We start from the raw sequence: 17,219 nt of genomic DNA, 5'->3' as shown, positions 1-17,219 counted from the left end.
CATTTCTGACAACAAACCAAAACTATTAAGCCACGATTTCTGATATCATGACAGAATAACTTTGCCCAAATAGAAGCTCGGATACACTGAACTATTTTGTAGAGAGGAAAATTGCTTCTCTGGATCCACTCATGCACAGTAAGAGACAGGGTCCAAATCATTCTGTAAAAAGGCTCACTCTATGAATCCCCCAAATTATGTGTTAGGACAGCGAAGCACAAAAGGGTATAAGAGAGGTGAACAAGTGAGGAGTGGACCATAATGAAAGCCTAATATGTAGAAGAAGAAGAAGTGGAGACGCAGCAGGCAGTCATTTAATACAACTCCAAGGAGTGGAAGAAATATATATATTTATACTGTGTGAACTACCAAGGCCATTCTTCTGTTGCGCCCTCAAAGACGTTAATAAAACAACCTTCATCATCTTGACTCAAAAATTGCTTCGGAAAGCTGGTCTGAATCACACAAATCTACGGTATCTTGATCGACGCAATCTCCGTCAGAACTGCAGCTGAAGCAAATCCTCGTGAAAAGGACGATTCGTATCTGCATCCTCTCAAAGCACAATATTCAACCACCCTGGAGGCTGTGAACCAGCGTCCTGTGTTACGGCTAAAAAGGACGCAAACAGTGCAGAAAAAAGATGCAGCAGATAAAAGAGGACAGAGAGAGGGAAGCATACTGTATCTTTTTAACGCCAAGATTGGCTGCTCTCAGCAAATGATAGTGGCTCACCCGTGCATGTGGTGACATTTGAAATGAGGGTGTAAGCCATGGCGACTTTTCCTGGCATTTGATATGATAATAACTTAAATAAAAGATATCATATCTCACCATATGACTATCATGTATGAAGATGAGGCTCCTTGCAGACTTATCTCAAGTGTGTGTATTGGCACAGACAAAATGCAGTGATTTCTTTAGTTTTTTGGGCTAAATTGTATCTTCAAAGTTTTTGCACGTGGTGTGTGTGTGTCTCACCTCCACCCATCGCGCTGCAGGTAGCTGAAGGCGCCGTCGATGAGGCTGGCAGTGAACTGTCCCCCGGTGATGAAGAGGGTGTTGACGGTCACCAGCTGACCCCTGAGGTGGGGCGGAGAGGCCTCAGCGATGTACACGGGCACTGTCATCGAAGCAATGCCTGCGCAGCGGGGGGAAGGAGAGGGTAGGGTTAGCAAGCGGTCCTCTTACACATTTCTGAAGTGGCGTATATGTTCTTGTTCTCAGTGGAAATACAGAGCTACATGTAAGAAGATTGCTTTATTTTATTTGAACTCTATGCGATGTAAAACTTATGAACCTACCACAGCAGATTTAAAAACGAATCCACCACTAAATCCTAATGTTAAACCCATAAACAGGCTTAATTCAAAGCTGCTAGAAGCAATCGTTTTACAAAAGGATGGATGAAATAACCATGTGTAATGTGAGAAGGATCATTTGAATTAAACAAACCCACAGAGAATTCTTATAATCTTTGCTGTACTTGTATTCTTTTAGTATCTTTTAGCCTTTAGTTGTGGTTTTATGGCTGCAACTTCACCGTTCATATTCAGTCTAAACCAATGACTACATATAAAGATGGACGACACAACTCCATTTTCTCACATTGTACAAAACTGTTATCTCGGATACGGATGCTGTGTCGATCACCAAGTTTTTAAAGAATCGAAACCAACTAAAACCAATCAGAATCATGAACACTTAAACAAACGGCAGTGTAATAAGAACTACCTAAAAAAACAGAAACCATCTTAATTTGATGTTTACTTTTGACTTTTTAGTTCCATCCATCCGCTAACATGGAGTAGGCACCATTTAGGAAGGAATCTGTTGATAGCAAAGAAGCTAAAAGCAGAGAGAATATTGGATATTTTATCCCACAATTGGTCGAAAAACTAAACTAAGCTCGGATAATATGGCAATTTTACAGAGCTTGTAGACATTATACATGATACAAGTAGAGATAATAACATTATTATCTCAGGATATGGGATTTGATGTCATAAAAACCACAGTAAAAATACACTATGAGTCATAATCAAATTCTTGTTACGTCTTTCTCTTTTGTTATTACTTTAGCCAAAAGGTAAATTACTTTTACCTTTGACCATAACATGCACAGCAGCAGCATTCACGTCATGTAGATGTAGAGTAAACAGACACAGAGAAATACTATGGCCCATCTCAGTAATGGGTGGTGCACTACTCAGGCAACCATCCAGTCTCACACTCTCTCTCTGTCTCTCTCTTTTTTCTTTCTCTCTCACACAAACACACACACACACACACACACACACACACACACACACACACACACACACACACACACACACACACACACACACACACACACACACACACACTCGTAACAACACACACTCACAGTCACTTGCACACGTGTACTCAAACACACGCAGAACAAACTGTGTGTGTTTGCCCAGGATGAATCTGACGAGGTACTGTGAGACCGCAGCGTTCTGCAGCTGGCTCCTGATAAGCTCTATTAATAGTCTGCCACTGCTTTCTACACACACACACACACACACACACACACACACACACACACACACACATATACACACACGTACAAACACACACCCAGACCCACACACAAACACACACACACCTGCCCTCCCCTCCACTCCGCTCTCTGCTGCCTCCCTGCCCTAAGCGGCCGCCATGGCTACATGGCTACCTGTTGCTATGGAAACCACTTGCTGGGAAACCGGCCGCGCTGTCACTGAGCGGGCACCACACTGTGGCAGCCCTCAGAAGACTGATCGATAACCGGGAGAGAAAAGGATTTATTTTATTTTTTCATTAAAGTTTGGTTTGGGTTTGGTTAAAAAGAATTGTGGCATAAAAAAACATTGTCTAAAAAAAGACAAATTTCTCCAACGACACAGTAAAGTCATGGTTCAAAGCCCTGTGGTCATGTCTCTGCATAGTCTAGCGTTCAGTGCTGAGTGATCAGACAAGAGGCACTCCTCGACCTAAACCAGTTTCCCTGTCTGCTGTTACACTCCGAGATATCAATCAAGTCCCTTACATTTTTTTAAAATTTCCAAATCAATTCATTGACCGTGTAAACTTACCCCAAAGGTTTAGAGTCAAGTCTTTATCTTAGTTATGGCTAAAAAAGGATTATCATCTGATGGCGGAAATCCAAGATGCAGATCATCGCCAGAATCAAATCAACTGCTATCTGGCATGAAGTCTGTCTGCTTAGGGCAATGTGAGGGAAAGCCATTGATGTGCTTTTGAGACAAGCGGGTGAAAGACACACAGGAAAACCATAACCTCTGTGACGGAAGTTTACAATTGAGCTAGGACACATTTTTGTAATAAATGCAGAATATTTCCGTCATTTGTTCAGCGCATGCAGCATCTGTGACAGCATCTATAATCTTAGACATTTTAGGAAACAACATTTATTGTTGAGTATTTAGGAGAACAGCTTCAACTAGAGCTGTGATAGTCACAATCTCCTCTGTGCTTTCATTCAATCTCTGCATTGTAACTCTTTTTAATCTATTTTGAAATATGTATTTTTGTATTGTCTAATGACTTTGACTATTTTATGCTAAGCACATTGAATTGCTTTGTTGTTAAAATGTGGTATACAAATAAACTTGCTTTGCCTAATGTTAGGTTACAGGCAGTTGGAAACCTCCCAAGGCTTAAATGAACATGAAATACATATGTTACAAAAATGTTTATTATTTTTAAAAAGGAAGAAGCCAGTATGTATAAAAACATAAGGGAAAAAGTCAACTACAACTTCAAAGGTGCAGTTTGGTTTAAAAAACAACAACATCCAAACATAGACCTTAAAATTCTGTTCCATGTGCCGTGAACATGAGGAATATTCCCAACAAGTAAGGAGCATCTTCATGCATCTATGGATTTCTGAAGACCGCTGGATGTGGCGTCACCACTCAGCCTTGTTGCCAGTTTGTTTTGTGGTGTTGCAACAAAAAAATATCCTGCGGCCCCCCCCAAAAAAGCCCCATAGACCACCACTGTAAATGAGACATCTGTTTGACAGCTGTTGGAAAGATACCTCAGGGCTTGCAGGGACCAACAGGGGTCAACAGGGGAATCACAGCAGAAGCAAGCCCAGAAGCTAGAACACTTTTTTGACTCATGCACCAGGTGGGCAAGTTTCATTCCGAAGTGAGCATCATCTTTCAATACATACATGGTTATATCTGCCTCTTGTGTATTGTAGTACAAAGGAAGAACATGATAGCATCAAAAGATTATATAATGTGTGTATTTATATTGAGGGGAAATTACTAAAGAATTGCTTGATTACTCTGACTGCTGTGAAGCATATCCTAAATTGCAGGTGATATTCTTGGATTCAAGATTAATCCGCAGAGAATTTTGTTATCAACTCAAAAATGACTTGGACAATAAAATGTCACAGAACTGTAGAAACTACCTGTTAAAACTTGCAATCGCATTTTCTACCAACACCAATCGACAGTTAATGCAACATTGAGTTAGAGACACAAAAGTATCAGATAAATATTTCAATTTTCACTCCTTTCTATCAGCCTGATGAATTGTAACTGTGCTTTTGCATTCTATGTTCATCCACCTTGTGTCACATTAAGCAGATGCACACACACACAGACATATGCACAGATTTCAGCGTGAAATCACACAAACAAGTCCTCAAGATCTTCATCAGCTGCACTGTCTCTATCTGTAATCCCCTCTTCCTCCTCCACCTTTTCCCTCCTTGTTACCTTTGTAGTATCTACTTTGGCAATATGCATCAGCAGCTTGTCTCCATGCAAGCCACGTGTGCTGCTACAGGCAGCCTGTATGCCTGTTAGTGAGATACGACACTGATGTTAATGCATCTACTGAGTAATGAATCATTTCCATTTCACATCTTGCTGCAGGTGGTGACAGAGAAAGTATGGTGCAGCCCATCAAAGCTAATACCATTACAGGCCAGTAAAAAGGTCAAATTCAATACTTTACAGTTGCTATCTAAAATGTAATATGTTTGGCTAGAGTCTCTAGAGTCCAACAATGTCATTTTATTTTGTATTGGATTTTTAAAGTAAGTATTTATTATTTTTTAAGCTGCTATTGCAGGAGTGTCTTGTTTTGACATGTCTAGTATTTTTCATGTCTACTGAAATAGCATCATTCTGCAAATGAAATGAGTGATGATTGTTCTTAATCAGACATTAGCAAAAAATTGCTAATCCATGAGGAAATTTTGTGTCTACTCACAAACAAATGGTTTAATGGTTTAAGCAAAATTGAAATTTATTTAGCTCTCATTTATTTTATTTTGCATGTTATTTATAGTTCACAAGCGGATTATATCATATATAACGTTTTTTTATAGATTTATGTCGTATATTTGTATTGAGTCATGCCCAGGGGTTTCTGTGTTTAAATGGATCTGTAGCAGACCTTAAGCTAGGATCAAGCAACAGGTGACACAAATTCTGTCTAAGAAAATGCATGAACCAAATGGAAACCATTGAGACAATAGGACCTTCATCAAATTGAAAACAGCAGCGTTTTCCTTTTTTATTAAGTAAAAAGAACCAGATCATCACTAGATGTAGATTTCATCTTTCTTTTCCAGAGCTGCAATTGTTTTTGACCATTATAATGAATTTGCTGAATCACATATTGTGTAGTGTAAATGTATGTTTTATTAGTCATACAATAGCTGAACTTTGATTCAACAGTCCAAGGAGATAGTGGCAGCTCAAATAAGCAAACTAGTTTCAACAGGAGTTGCTCTTGTCCTACCTCACTATTACTGCACAGAGAACATAACCTGGGTTAAGTAGCATCATTTTGATAAAAAACTAGAGACTTCATATCCCTCTGAAGTTCTCCGCTGGAAATGGAGCTGCACTAAAAACAAGCAGAATTGCCTTGAATAAAGGCTTAGTTTCCTAGCTTGCCTCAATCCCTCCAAAACACAGTTGCATCCTTTCTCATTAATGAGTTCTCTTTTCAGAACCACGGAGAGCTCCCAGCACCCTCTCTCTCTCTCTCTCTCTCTCTCTCTCTCTCTCTCTCTCTCTCTCTCTCTCTCTATCTCTCCCTCTCTCTCTCACACACACACACACACACACCAAACACACAAAATAAGTCATTGTCTGGTCAGGATCAGCCTCAAAGCAGCATAGCACACTTAAAGGGACTCTTACCTTTGTTGCATTTGAGAATTACAGCACATTCAAATCATCCCGCCTTCCTCCAATGCCCCACCCCCTCGTTCCCATCCACGGTGTTTTTTTGAATACACTTTATTTACAAGCAGACTTACAAGCTACTGCCTCCGCGCACGTACGTGAGTTTTTGTTTACCAAAGCAATGGATTCGGTAAGTTATATACATTTACATTCACATGCCTTGATGACGCGGGCCCGAATGCGCCACAAGAAGCAGACGGAAAACCTGCATGTCCATGCAGCAAACAGACAGGTCTGTCGGCCAATAAGGTCCTTCGGTCCGAAGAATTTTATTGGTTGAAGTTTTCACTAAATATTATGAGAGTGAAATAATTGTTTGTTTTTACTCCTGGTGGGTCTGTCTTGCATTTTAGAGTGTCATTACCTTATTAATACCAATTTAACCTTATCCAAAAAAAGTGTAAAAATGCAACAAAGGTAAGAGTCCCTTTAAACAAAGGGTCTGTCTGGTCTTGTGAAAGCAGCCTCTAGGCGCAGAGTACAAAGCTCGGGACTGACTCACTTGATCAGAGTACAAGGCAGACACTTCACTTGCTCCTCCGTCACTGTGATGTAGTAAAGACACCGGCAGGAGATTTTCTGCTGCTAAGTAGCTGGTTGTGATGGAGGAAGATAATTAAAGGCTAATGGAGGATCCTTGAAAATGCAGACAGAGAAAAAGAGAAAACTCCACCAGATAAAGCTGCTATTGCCATTTAAATGGGTAAGTGGTGGGAGCGGTGATTTGATTCAGTGGTAGAAGCAGGAGAGGTTGTACCCTCTCTTAATTAAATTCAGTAACGTCTGCCTCATTTCCCATTGGATTCTGTCAACAAATTTGTTTGCCTGTAGATATAGTGACTGAGTTTTGTAACTTTCACATCCTCAGTTACTTCCTGCTCTTATGCAACCATTTTGTGGTGGAAAAAGAGGAAGGTGGACAAATGTTAAGCCAAAAACAACTAATTTCCTAAACACTTGACATTTTAGTGATGCTGTTTGCACATTACAAAACAAATATGCACTCAAACAAAAACTCTGCATTGAGTCTGCACTTAACTCCTGTCGAGTTAGTGCAAAAATTTTGACTTAATTATATAAACCAACCAATTAATTAGCAAGCCTCCAGGTAATAATTAAATGTTATCACAATGTAATTAACAGCACTATTGTAATGCAGACCCTTCATGTGCTGTTTCCAAGGACAAAACAATTCAACATTTTCAACTGCTGGATAATTTCGCTGGAAAACCTGATTACACACACAGTGAGCGTGACTATGAATGCTTTAGTGTGTTTGTGTCTGAGGGAATGGATTATGACCAAATGAAGCTGCAGGGATCAGAGGCAGAGCCGATTTCTTTTTAACAAAAACAAATGTAACCCTTTAATTTTTCACTCCGCCAAACAGCTCACACAGAGTCCAGTGTTTTAAGGGGAGATTCTTAAAGGAACTACCTTGTTGACTTGCACAAAAGGAAGGTAAACGGTCACACAATATAACTATTATATATACTGTATATATAACATTGAAGAACTAGTAATGTTGTTAATCATTTTATTTCAACTCCACTTAGATCCAACAAATCAGTCCCTAATCATCGTAATCCAAATGTAATAAATTAAAAAAATATATATAAGCGAAGCTAACCAGATAAATGTGTATTTGCTTTTTATATTTCTAGTTTGTTACCTTTTTTCTGTTTTTAATCTTTATGGAAAGCCTCTTTGAGCATTGTTATAAGTTCTGTCCAGATAAATCACATTATTATTATTATTATTATCAATCATATCGTCAAAAAGTAGGCTATAACCTCCCTCCACTTTACACCCTTCATATTTATTCATTTAAAAATCTTGGGAGTCCTGTCTGAGAATCTCTTAGTACAATTTTCTTGTATTATCACAGAATGTTTAATCAAATACTTTAAATTTTTTTTAGGGTATCTATACTGAATTGGTCCTACTACTGCTGGGTCAATATAAAAACGCTCAAATGGTGGAGCAGGGGCTGCCTTGTATTGTAAAGCAGCCAGGTCAATACAGTTAGCATTGACCATGATCAATTACAAAAAATGTAGATCATGGTTGCAAATATGTTTTGATTTCTTAATTAAAAGAGTATGAGTTTTACACCATAGTAGCTGCAGTGGGGTTGCTGTAGTAAACCTACATGGGTCTGTTTTCCAGAACAAACTTATTTTGAAACATCTGCATAGAGAAATATGATCCGGTTGTGATGATAATGTTCATTAAAATTGTCATAATCTATTCAGTTTGAGTAAGAGGAATGATGAAATGGATGTAGAGATGTTTTTTTTGGAATCAATAATGATGCATAAGACAAGGTAACGCTTCCAAGATGGCAAACAAGAGCAGATTTCCACTTTAAGATTGAAACATCTTTCCACAAATACTCAGTGCAGCTAGAAAACCTCTTAATTTGATTGCAGTTGCCATGTCAAGTCATAAATCCATGTCAATCCTAACAGTCTGGTTCGATTCCTTCTGTCTGCTGAGACAAGCAACAGTCCCTGCGCTCAGGCAAAGGTCAGATCAACAACAACTGGCCAGGAGCAGACATACTAGAGGCGTATGTGTAGAAATACAGGGAGGCAGGCTATGGGTAAATGGCCTTTACTGGTCTGACAAACAGCTCTGATGACCTTTTTGGCAAGTTCAGCTCAGACATGCTAAGCAGTTTGGCTTTCCTGAGGCAGTCATGTTGATGTGAGTGTGCGAGTGCGAGTGACAAGCCGGAATAATTGCGTGCAATGAAAAAGTGCCGCCTTATAAGCATCTTCGTTGACTAATTGTGGTGCCAGAATGTGTTTGATAATCTATCAGGGCCTGGCTCGTGCATACTTGTGTAATGAAGATTACTGTACGGGAAAAGATTTTGATGGCATAAAGGGGAGGACACACTTATAATGAAACAGCCAATTATAATGTTACAGCCCAAATGACACGGGTGATTAGGTTCACGCTGTATTAGCAATCAGAACGTGTGTGTGTAAGTGATAGCAGCATTTTCAAAACTCATTTCCTGTGTTTGCTTGGGAAATGGCTGCATAATTTCCTCACTTATTATGTTTTTAATATTAAAATCTTCTGGAATATATATTTGAGGAAGTGTTTCCGCTTGCAATGGGTACACAAAAAGTTTGAGAAGGTTTATACTTTATAATTTTTTAACATCAACAATCACTATATCAGATTTGCAGGTAATGTAATGTAGTCCTCCCCATGAAAAGTAAACTGCACTTCATAAGGCTTCATTCTGATTCAATATGTGCAAATTGAAATGGATGGAAAGTGCAAGAGAACACCATGGATGGGATTCAAGGGGTGGGCAGATTCAAGTACGAGATGGAGAATTTTGTAAACATGTTCACATCTCTGTATTCCAGACAACTGGTAGAATTAGACTGATCCAAGCCATCTGTCTAATTCACTATTTTAACAACTTTCGACAGAAAAAGTGGCAGCAGTTTGGTTGAATAAAGTGCACCAGTTCTCGAACAGGAGAAAGCTTGCTTTGTGAAATGCCCTGTAATTGCTCTGATTGATTGCACCGAGAAAATACTTCTGAAGAATTCACTTACAGCAAAGTGACAATAAGAAAGAAGAAAGAGAGCAGCAGCCTGAGTAGCTGTCTTTACAAAGCTACCTTTGCCTAAGAACTGTTTTAGTATAAAGCGAAACGCAGATGAATTATTAGGCTCTTTTTCTGATGTGATTTTGAAAGTGTTGCATGATTATGAAATTGTTTGAATGTTGTAAATTAGCAGATTAAATCATGTGATGTTACAAAGATTACATTGTGTGTACATGGTATGTGATGCTTTCTAGTTCCAACCACGCTTCCTGCCACTTTCGATTGACAGTGGCCCTCACAAATGTCCAGGATTAAAAATGAAATATAAGGATCAGGATGACGCAGTGACCGCTAAACATGCTGTCACTAATGGCCATTGATTCAGAACTGGTCTAGTTGGATTTTAACATCTTGATCAATTACTTGTCTTTACTTAAAGAAGGCCAGAGGAATGGCCATGCTTTAGATGGGATATTTACCTACTGCTAGAAGGTTATTTTTTCACCCCTGTCCATTTGTTTGTTTGTGAGCGAGATTAGACAAAAGCAACTGAATGGATTTCCACGCAACTTGATGGAAACTTGGCTCAGGGAGGAGCCCATTCAATTTTGGTGCGGCTCCTGATCAAACATCGATTACATAACATTGCGGTCTTGATTGAAGTTAAAGGGATTGCTAGAGCCCGAAATCATGAGTATTTCTGGTATTCTGCTTTCAATTATCATCTCCTGCTTTCCCCATATAGCCATTTATAAAGCTGTAACCCCCTCACATCTTCCAACCTATAGTGGAAAATTAACCTAGAAACACTCACCATCTGCATATTCCTGATGCCAGAAAAACAAACATATGCTAATTAGGATGTGGAAGGATTATATGTCATGCAACAAAAATCAAAATTAGAAATGCGACTGAAACATCTCTGAAGCAAATCTTGATTCAAACATTAATACTAGAGGGCTTGTAGAGGAAGAAACACAGAACTCTTCACTTTGGTCACCTTCCTCTTCCATTCCAGAGACTGATTGAGGTAAGAAACTGGAATGAAATGCCTCCACGAATCACAGAGAATATATACTCTCAAACGAGGCGGTGGCGGACAAGTGCCATCAGCATGTGGCTCTCAGCCTGGAAAGCCAGTTTTAACAGCCCTTTGCACAGAGGATGTGACTCATGAGAAACATTGAATACCGAACAACAGGCATGTCTCATGAAAAAGCCTTTATGCAGCAGTTGGAGGGATATGCAAAGAGAGGGGTGATTCAAGGAAGCTGAGAGGAAGTAGTAGGAAGGTATAGTGCAAAAGTATGGGTTTAGGGGAAGAAGAAATGAAGTGGCAGCTGATCAGATCACTGTAATTCTAACATTAATGTCCAATGATGGGGGTTTTACTGACAATTAAAGTCTCCAGCTTACTTTGTGGTTTGATCTTGCCTTCCTTAAGACATGCTGGGATAATATCCGCCTCTTATCCATCAGTCAGACTGACTTAATCACTTAATGGTACTGAACCAAATCAAATCATAATCACAATTTCGCTATAATAACATAGACAGTAAGTTGTCTACCAGCCAGTGGCGTGCAGCCCCAGTGAGCAGAGGGGACATGCTGTGCAATCACAAGCTGTGAGTAATTTCCAAATATCAAGCCGGAGGCCGAGGGAAGACAGAGAGTGACGAACCAAACCACTGTGAACCAAAACAGGATTTAAGACCTATATGGCTCTGATGGTCCTGACCTTTGAACTTTCTAATTGAGAAAACGTGCAGGGGAAAGGTTAAAGCAAAAAAATCAATATCACATTGTTATTAGTGTTACCAGCATGAAGGGTGATGATTAAACTAATTTGAGTTCTGTGACAGTCGAGTCTTTTTAAAATGCTATTTAAAACTAGTTTCAGTGTTTGACCCAGTGACATTTTAGAAAATCAAGACCAAACTGCCTGTAGGATTGATTATAATTCAATGCATGTTCTGAAAGACTAAAGTGGGAGTTCACAACAAGCATCTAATAGTTTAATTACGACTGAAGGGACAGAGAGAGCAGGTGGAACACAAGTCTTACCGAGCCCGACTCCCACGATGAGCCTCCCCGTCAGCAGCACCTCTTTCCCGGGGGCGGTGCTCAGCACGATCCCCCCGAGTGTGAAGGAGAAGCTGGCCAGCAGGATGCACACCCTGCGGCCGAAGAGCCCGTTGAGGAAGCCGCCCAGCAGCGCGGACAGGGCGGCCGCGGCCACCGTGCAGGAGATGAGCAGCTCCTGCCACAGGGCGCTGAGCTCCAGCTCCCGCTTCAGCAGGAGCATCGCCCCGGAGATCACCCCGGTGTCGTAGCCGAACAGGAAGCCCCCCAGCGCGGAGAACGCGGCCAGGACGTAGACGAAGCCCGGCGTGACATCCTGCTGGAACTGCTTGCGGGCAGCCCTCTCCAGGTCCACGGCGGAGGAAGTGGAGGCTCCCCCGGCAGCAGCTCCAGGGGCCCCGGCGGAGGACCCTCCGGCAGCGGACCCTCCGGCGGCGGCGGCGGCGCCCTGGCTGCTCATGCTGGCGCTGGACGGAGCCTTGATGAGACTCCTCTCTCCTCCATCATCCACTTTCTTCCAGCGCTCGCCCATCAGGTTGCTCATGCTACGGAGGCTGTAGTCATGATCCACCTGCTTTCGCGACATGTGGGAAACACAAGACGGGACAGGGCGGCTGGCTTGTGTCTGGTGCTTCAGGGAGAAAACTGAGAAAAGAAAAGTAAAAGAACAAAATCACACTCGCCCACTAAACTAATGCGACCCCCGATCTCAGTCTGGAGTTACTGCCCGGTACTTCCCAAACACAACACACTCCCAAAGACACTGGCTGCTGGGTAAAGTTGTCCTGCAGCCTGGTGTGTGTGTGTGTGTGTGTGAGTGTCAGAGCATCACATCCACATCATGTGGTCCTGCTGGGAGATCTGGAGGAGACTGGGGAGCAAAGGTAAGACAGGAGGAGGAGGAGTGTGGTGCTGGAGCAGCTCGTCACCACCAACGTCGGCATGACGCAAAGAAAGAAATGTTGTTTTGGAAGCATGATGCTGGAGTGGAGAGTGTGGAGCGATTGTGGTGAGGCTTTAGTCTCATAGGATACAAATGAAATGTGGGAAGTAGATGTCGGAAATATAAAAAAACTCACAATGATACAGATTATAATAGCGCCTTGCAAGGGGAACCAAGGATGCTTTACATATTTAGGGGCAAAGAAGATTAAGAATCTCATTCAAGAATATGCAAGAATTACATATAGGCTATATGGGTATTTGGAAACAATGGCTAAAATGCATCTGGGTAGAGTTAAAGGGATAGTTGACTGTTGTAACGTGAGCTCATTAGGATGCATGCCAGGATTTCATTTTGGGGGCACAAGCAACATCCACATTATTATTTATGTTAAGTTTAAAGACTGACTTTTTCTCCTGAGTGAAGGTCGTGGCTTTAACAATCTTCTATATGAGCAGAGAATGACACTCGATTACCAGCAAAGCATTTAACAAATCTTCACAAATCAGTATATCAATTATGTGTTATACCTCCTTACTGTTTTAGCAGTATATCAATATAAATTGACCTTTATTATATTGCTATTGATGAAAACTCTCTTGATATTGTATTATTGCTCAGCCCTACTTAGAAATATAGATATGCAATACAACCACTGAATAAAATGACCATTTGTTTATATTAATATAAATAAAGATTCGCAATGATAAAAGACATTTCAGACAGTCTTCCTGTCATTATGTTGCAGGCTGTGTCTTGCCAAATAGGAAATCATCTGCCCTCTGCAGGATTTATTAAAGTATTTCAGGTCAACGTTTCTCTGCTAAAGGAGTAAAAATCATCACACACTTTTCTTAACATAATAACTGATGATCAGAAAAGAACCAGACATGCATATTATAGATCAGTGATTTTAAATGAGGAAATTATAGATTTGGCTCCAGGTTTGTATTGAAGATTTCAGCTGTTAAACATAGGCCCGCAAAAATTAATTCTGGTAGGTTTAACTTGCAAATCTACAACAACAGATGAGCTGGAGAAGGATTTCTCTCCCCTGAAACATTAAAGTCGACCGTGCATAAAGGGGATGGAGTCACACTCGACTGGTCTCCTCCATTTTATGCATTCATAAAGATAATGCAGTAATCTCACATCGAAAAGATTTGCAGTTACTTGAGCAACTGATTCACATTTACTTAAGTGGCATTATTGCATTAAACGACTCCTTCCCTCATGATCACCTTTATGATCACTGCTGGGAGGTTCACTATGAGACATAAATACTTTACTGGCTTCCCTTAGATGACTTTATTGATTGATCGATTGATTGTTTGGACTATAAAATGTCAGAAAATAATGAAAAAATGCCTATTGTGATTTTCTAAAAGGCGAAGCAGACATATTCAAACTGCTAATATTAGTTTTGGTTTGTGAACATAGAGCCAAAAAGCACATAGTAGATGAAACAGTTTACTGAGTCATTTTTATTTGCACTGCAACTAATGGTTATTTGTATTAAACTGCTGTGTGTTTATTTTTTACAATTTTTACTATCGTCAATAAAACGTAATATACAATGGTGAAGAATCATAATTTCCCCAAACCCACTGTTTTCAAATTGTATGTTTTGTCCAACCAACACCACACAACTCAGAATACTCCATTTACTATAACATGAGAACCTTGAACTATATGCAATGTAGGGAGCCTTGAAAAATGTTGTAAAAACGCCTCACTCTCCTTAGCTACGGACTGTTAAAGCACAAAACCGATCAGTAACAACCTTCATCTCTCATCTCTCCAGAACTCTCTTCACACATTGAACCATTATCACTGCCTACCTCCTCCATTATTGATCACACTTAAAGACAAAAAGTAATCTCTGTGAATGTTCTGTACGGTTGCAGCCCAGAGAAATGTCATGGTTGTAAATGCACTCATGTGCATTCATGTACAGAGTGGATCAATATGTGGACAGTGGTGTCACACAATGTGGAGAATGAGGATTGGCCTGATAATGGCCCATTGTTGAGGCCATTAGAGAAGGAGGGAAATAGTGGAGGAGGGTTTTTACACACACAGTGGTGCACAAGGTTTTATGGGGAAAACCTATGATGTTGGCAAATTAACCTTGTGACTCCAGTTTTGGGGGCACTGATTGCAGGGACCAAGGGAATTGATGTTGATCTATGTGGTATGTGGTAACAATTGTAGGCTTAAATTGTTCCATCATACAACCATATCAGACAACAGTTTCCACTTCAGTCATACACAAGGAATACTAAAAATGTTCATGCAGAATCCCATAGATTTTTCTAAACACTGAAAATCCTCAGAGGTTGAAGAAAACTATTTCCACATCAGCTGCATCACTTGATTTCACATAACCTCATAAACCTTCCTGCTCTGAGATTTGTTGATGATCACATTTTTGTCTCAAATGGATAACAAATAAACTGTACACTGATCTAACTAAATGTGTAAGGGGAAGCACGCACAGATGCTGCTCTCCTATACTTTATACATCCACCCAGGAAACATCTGTTACTGACCATTATTTAAAGACTAGAGAGCTCCCCCCACTGGTAGTCTCTGACAGTTTAAAAAGTTTGAACAAGTAAGGTCACATCTGTCAATTTGAAAGTAGAGAAAGTGGAGACAGCTGAAAATTGAGACAGCTGAAAATGGAGACAGCTGATAATGAGCTTCGTAGTAAAGGTTATCCAGGAAGGACAATGTTGTGAAGGAAATCCAGATAATCTAAATATGTCGTAGGTATGTTGAACATGCTTCGTACTAAAGGCCCTAAAAACACACAGCTTTGATATGATAAGATATTCAGATAATGCCGTCCTATGTAACTCACAGAGGCACAGCGTGGAGAGTTCTGTACACCCTCTAAACAAGTGTTTCTGTTGTCCTCCCTTTCCATAATCTGAAGTGTTGTTTCAGCACAAGGGCTATTTTACAGTTTTTTTACTTTTTACTTTTACACTAGAACTTAATAATTTCCTCCCTTAACCCAGACTTCATAATCGGGCTTAACCTCAACCTTTATAAACCTTAATCAAACAAACCACCACCATGAACATGTGCAGCGCCATAAGGAAATACTTGAATCAGTGTCAGGGAAGTTTAGCTCCAGTAAAAAATTATAAGTAGGCTAGGGAGGATAAAAATCCCCTTTGTAATAATTGAGGAAGCAGAATTTTATTTGTTTATTGATTTCCAACCAGACGTGCAAAATCACAGCAGCTATTTTGACGAGAGCAACACAAGTTTAACTATAATACCATTCAGCAGGGTCCTTTATACATGGAAAGGAGCCCTAATTATGCTATGCTATTTTATGCTAGGCTATGTTAGACTTTTTCAGGTTACTGTTTCGGTCGCAGAACACTTTTGATATGATCGTAAAGTACAGTAATCTTTAATGAGCCTTCCAAATGCTAGCAAATGCCAGCTAGCATTTTTAGCAAGTTGCACTTTTAACAAGCAGCAATGTTAGCAACACAGAGCTGGTGGACAAAGCTAAACAGCAATTTTTTATACAATTTATCCAAATAACCTTTAAAAACAAATTTGCAGAGACCAAGTCAGAGCAAAAAGGAGTAGATAACTGTTTGCTTGGTATTTGACACTAACTAGCTTGGGTTTTAAGGCAATGTATTGTCAGGGCTGTGTGTGCGTGTTAGCTTGCTTTGGAGCTCTTCTTCTTCAATAGCGAGGAAAACAACCATCAATGTAGCCATGAAGACAAACCTCTGAGAAACCCACTGACCTGCAGCAAACAGGAGGCAGTTAGCAACAAGCGGAGGAAGGAAGGAAGCTAGCAAGTTAGCAGCGTCTGAAAGGTGAGTGAATAGTGAGTGAAAGTCTTAAATCGCTTTGTTTTTTCTGAATCACATAATTATGAGAAAGGTTTTTGTGAGAAAAATAAATCAAATTTAGTTTTTCTGAATTCGCAAGATACCACATACAAGATAGCTCAACATGTCAAGTCATAGTTTATTATTATTTGCTTTTTGTTACGTTTTATGCAGTGAATTTACTCTTTGGTTCTATAAACACACACTGAGAATTAATACTTGTCTTGAGTGACAGGAGGGGAATTCTGGTAAAAGATCTCTGGTTTAATGTAGACCCCCTCTACAACCTCAGAGATTTTTAGCTAATATCATTTGACCCAGTTTCCTACTCTAAATATATTTGCCTGAAAAGAAATCTGAATAGCTGCAGAACGCATCCATCAGAATCAGAATCAGAATTATTTTTATTGCCACATATATTGGAAATTGCCATGGTGTGGTTGGCGCACTGTACATACAAACAAAACAATAAGTTATGGAGATAAATTATGTGCGAGGGGGGC

At 40.1% G+C, this 17,219-nt stretch overlaps 1 protein-coding gene across 1 annotated transcript in view; it reads right to left on the bottom strand.

Moving 5' to 3' along the window:
* Positions 1-12,532, bottom strand: part of LOC133011717 (proton myo-inositol cotransporter-like) — a 55,425-nt gene extending 42,893 nt beyond the window's left edge. The window contains exons 1-2 of the mRNA XM_061079555.1: positions 11,887-12,532; positions 982-1,141 (exon numbers count right to left, since the gene is read on the bottom strand). Coding sequence (XP_060935538.1) covers positions 982-1,141; positions 11,887-12,490 — 764 coding nt within the window. The 5' untranslated portion in view covers positions 12,491-12,532. The remainder of the gene's footprint in view (positions 1-981; positions 1,142-11,886) is intronic.
* Positions 12,533-17,219: the final 4,687 nt, after the last annotated feature.

This window comes from Limanda limanda, chromosome 1 (assembly GCF_963576545.1).
Source record: "Limanda limanda chromosome 1, fLimLim1.1, whole genome shotgun sequence".
NCBI lineage: Eukaryota > Metazoa > Chordata > Actinopteri > Pleuronectiformes > Pleuronectidae > Limanda > Limanda limanda.
The sequence above is the reverse complement of the archived record's forward strand: the minus strand, read 5'-3'. Positions and strand labels throughout refer to the sequence as shown.